The sequence below is a fragment of the Microplitis demolitor genome, chromosome 8, assembly GCF_026212275.2.
Source record: "Microplitis demolitor isolate Queensland-Clemson2020A chromosome 8, iyMicDemo2.1a, whole genome shotgun sequence".
In the NCBI taxonomy this organism is placed as follows: domain Eukaryota; kingdom Metazoa; phylum Arthropoda; class Insecta; order Hymenoptera; family Braconidae; genus Microplitis; species Microplitis demolitor.
The window spans coordinates 5,140,691-5,144,508 of record NC_068552.1 but is presented as its reverse complement, the minus strand read 5'-3'; the positions used below and the strand labels follow the sequence as shown (position 1 = coordinate 5,144,508).

General features: G+C 26.7%; 1 protein-coding gene across 1 annotated transcript; it reads right to left on the bottom strand.

Annotated features, from left to right (window-relative positions):
- Nucleotides 1–647: 647 nt before the first annotated feature.
- LOC128668447 (uncharacterized) lies at nt 648–3,385 on the bottom strand. The gene is made up of 4 exons (XM_053741510.1): nt 3,175–3,385; nt 2,664–2,806; nt 1,930–2,370; nt 648–653 (listed from the first exon to the last, which is right to left on the bottom strand). The coding sequence occupies exons 1-4, from the start codon at nt 3,383–3,385 to the stop codon at nt 648–650; spliced, it is 801 nt and encodes a 266-aa protein (XP_053597485.1).
- Nucleotides 3,386–3,818: the final 433 nt, after the last annotated feature.

Below are 3,818 nucleotides of genomic sequence, written 5' to 3'. Positions count from 1 at the left end.
CAAGTTTGTCTTGATTTTCACCTTTGACTTGAATTCAAGTCAACGAAGTCAAATTCAAGTCAACCTTTACTTGAATTTGACTTAAATTTTTAAGTTAAAAAAGTCATACTGAAGTTAAAAAAAGTTATACAAATACAGTTGTTGAAAGTATATAAAATAGATGTAGTACACACAGTAATTAATTTAGTAATATATAATTCTTTAATTAAATAGCGAAATTTATAAAAAAAAAAAAAAAACATTATTAATTCTTAATTTGAATTATTAATAATCGATAAGCTTATTGATCATAACTTCTAAGTAAAGTACATTAGCTGCATTATTTAATTACATAACTATATTATACTTAATAAATAATAAATAATAATCGATTTAAATAATTATTTAAATGACAGAAAAAAGTTGTACGTAATTAGAATAATTATAATTTGGTACAATATATTATACCAAATTATAAATATTCTAATTACGTACAACTTGTTTTCTGTCATTTAAATAATTATTTAAATCGATTATTACAAACATTGAAAAGCAGAGTAAATTTCTTAAGGTACAGATTTTTGTGAAGACTGAGGATTATTACAATAAAAAAGCGATTGATGATTATATGGAAATAGGCCTCGATCTGGTATGACAGAAATTGGATACTAACCCTGATTAAAAAAAGGGTTTTAAAACGATTTGCAATGTTAAATTCTCCTAAGAATAGGGATTCAAAAGTATTCAAGGTATTCAAAAGTATTAAAAATTTTTTATTTCGAATCTTTTTAAATCTTTTTTTTTAATTAGACAACTTTGTTTCCGTCAGAATTATGAAAAAATTTTTTAAAAAATAAAAATGGAAATTATCTCTAATAAAAAAATATTTAGATAAACGACCTCTTGTGAACAAGTTTTCACCTGAACATATATTCTAAAAACTATAAAAAATTAACTAACAATTGATCATTGAATCAAATAAAATAACATATTTAAAAAGTTATAAAATTTTTTTATTTAATTATTATTTACATGAGCTTATGTATATGCAAGCAACGATGTATGAAAATGAATATAACATTATTACTAATTTTCACCAATATTCTATTATTACAAAGTATATATTTGCTGTTATTTATAAAGTCAATAATTTAGAATAATCTATCAATATCGAGTGTAATTTATAATACTAAATTAACATTGCAATCTCAATAATTTAAATACTTTAGGAATGTTTTACATATTCGGCTTACAAGTAATTTAAAAAAGTTATATTATAAATTAAAATTTTTACAATATTTATGACAAATATTTAGTATTTTCTCTTCCAACATAATAAGTTTTCAGATACAATAATAATTAATGTAACTAGACCGAAATTTTACAAGAATAAAAGAATCTAAAAACAATCTAAAGCCAAGTGTGTTACGAATGTATTATTTTTATACACATTTAATGTGTTCGGCTTTTAAGGCAATGAGTAAAACTATAGTTTTTGATTGTTTATTTAAGTAGTATTTGACAAGTGTGCTAATATTGACTTCACGCTTGACTTTAGAGTGCATAATTTACAAATAGAACTAATACTTAAATTGTCAGGGTGAATTAAATATCTATTTAATACTTGACATCACTTACAAAAACATCAGTCTCATCAACTTTCCATCTATTTGATCTCAGTGTACTGTGAAATCATTATATACCAAGCTCTGTGCTTAAAATATTGAATGCATCGATATCGTCGAATAAATTAAATGATTCAGATTTTGTAGAAAAATTTAAATTTTGTTCTGAAGTCTGATTTTCTCCCATTGCGTATAAGTTGAAATCACTAGCAGTGATTTGAGTAGTAGTAGTAGTAGTAGTAGTAGTAGTAGTAGTAGTAGTAGTAGTAGTAGTAGTAGTAGTAGTAGTAGTAGTATAGTAGTTTTTATCGACATTATAATTTACGTATTTATCTTCGGGTTGTGAAAAATAACCATAATTGTTTTGGTTACTATCAATTCCGTTGTTGGTAGAGTAGCAGTAATTGTTATCATTATTATATACGTTGGTGTTATAGTTTCCATAACTACAGCTCTCGGTGTAGTTAATATTTCCGGTTTGCTGACTCCCGCTGTATGCAGTTTGATAGTTGACGGTATTTGAAAAATAACTATCATATAATTCGGTGTTCAAGTCGATATTTTGTGGTAGATGATGATGATGATGTACCGTTGACCCAATTCCTACCGATGTATTTATTCTTTGGGACTTTGCATCTTCTTCGACGATGAACTGATTTATTTTTTTTCCGTCGTTATTTGCGGAAAATTTTCCATTATTGCCGGCTTTATTTTTCTCATCTAGTTTCTTCTGTTTCTCGCGGCGATTTTGAAACCAAACTTTCACCTGTAAAATAATTATGAAATTAATAATTTTGAAATATCATATTAATATGTGGTTAAATAATAATTGAGAGTCATTATTTTATTAAGAATTACGGATTTTTTAACATATATTCCATGTTCAGTGTAAAAAATCACATAAGAACTTTTTTTTGATGTAGCAAATTTTGAAACCAATTAACTTTTTATTAATTTTTCATTTATAGATTGAATCAAAAATTCTATATTCTTAAATTTAAATTTGTATAATGTCAATTTCTCGAATGAGTAAAAATAAAAATAGAAAAATAACCTTACCTGTTTTTCTTCGAGTCCTAATATAGTTGCAGCCATTGTTCTTTTTGGGCCACGTAAGAATTTGCTCTCCGTAAATAATTGCTCCAGATATCGAAGCTGCTCGATGGAGAACTTAGTTCTGTTTCTTGTCTTTGAGTTACTACCTATAAATCAAAATAAAAATATTGTAACAATTACTTGCTCAATTACTACTAAATATCTACAAAGTCATTTTTATAAGTTGCAACGAAAGAACAAAAAATTTTACTAATAAGCTTTTTTTTTTTATAAAATACTCTAAAAAGAACACTTGATCTATATTGAATGAATTAAAACAACTACAGTCCGTCGCAATAAGATTTCAAGAAGCTAGTATATAATAAACGGATATGAATAATAAATTGAATTTTTAAAAGTACTTTACACACTTCAAGAAAAAAAATTTGGACTACTAGCGTGATTATCAGTAATTGAAAAAATAAATTTTAAGAAAAGTCTAAAAAATAGTTTGCATTTATAAATGTTTAATTACCTTGTGTTTTTTTTAAATCTTTCTGCACTTTCACAATATTTCCTAGTGGATTATCAGCAAACTGGACATCATCATAACTGGAAGATGGAGAAGAACTTAATTCGTCTGAGACAGCTGATCGTATACTTTCTTCTGGTGAAGATGCGTAAGTTTGAAACTCTGTTGTTGAAAAAAAATCGTTCAATCTATCGTAACAATCAACAGAAGACATTTTCACTTGGTTATTTAATAAATTGTTAGATTTAAATAAATATCGGAAGTTTCAACAGTAGTAAGTTAGAGCGTAGATTGCGATGCTAACTTATGGAAGTCGCTGAGGTAACTGATGTCTGAAGCCTCCAGGTACGTCATATTATAGGAATACGGGACTTGTACGTCAACGAACTACTTTATTCTAATTGGTCTGTTCGAAATTATCTACTTCCCCCTCTTTGCCTCGACCATCCTGTCGGCTCCCAAGTGAAGTTTTTACATTTACTGTAACTTGCAGATAATGTATATGGGGCATTACTCGCCAAATCGACCACTTTTAGGCCTGACCCCTTTCGATTTGGCTGAAAATTTTTTTTTCCTTTTCTACCCCATTAAAAAAATCACATTTCAAAATATTTTCAAATTTTTTAACCCAACCCAAGAAAAGTTAC

Bases quoted from the DNA above. Each gene is read 5' to 3' on its own strand.
- LOC128668447 (XM_053741510.1), bottom strand. From the start codon at position 3,385: ATGTCTTCTGTTGATTGTTACGATAGATTGAACGATTTTTTTTCAACA. The intron at 2,807-3,174 runs GTAATTAAACAT...TTTGATTTATAG, and splicing joins AGATTTAAAAAAAACACAAG to GTAGTAACTCAAAGACAAGA. The intron at 2,371-2,663 runs GTAAGGTTATTT...ATTATTTTACAG, and splicing joins TAGGACTCGAAGAAAAACAG to GTGAAAGTTTGGTTTCAAAA.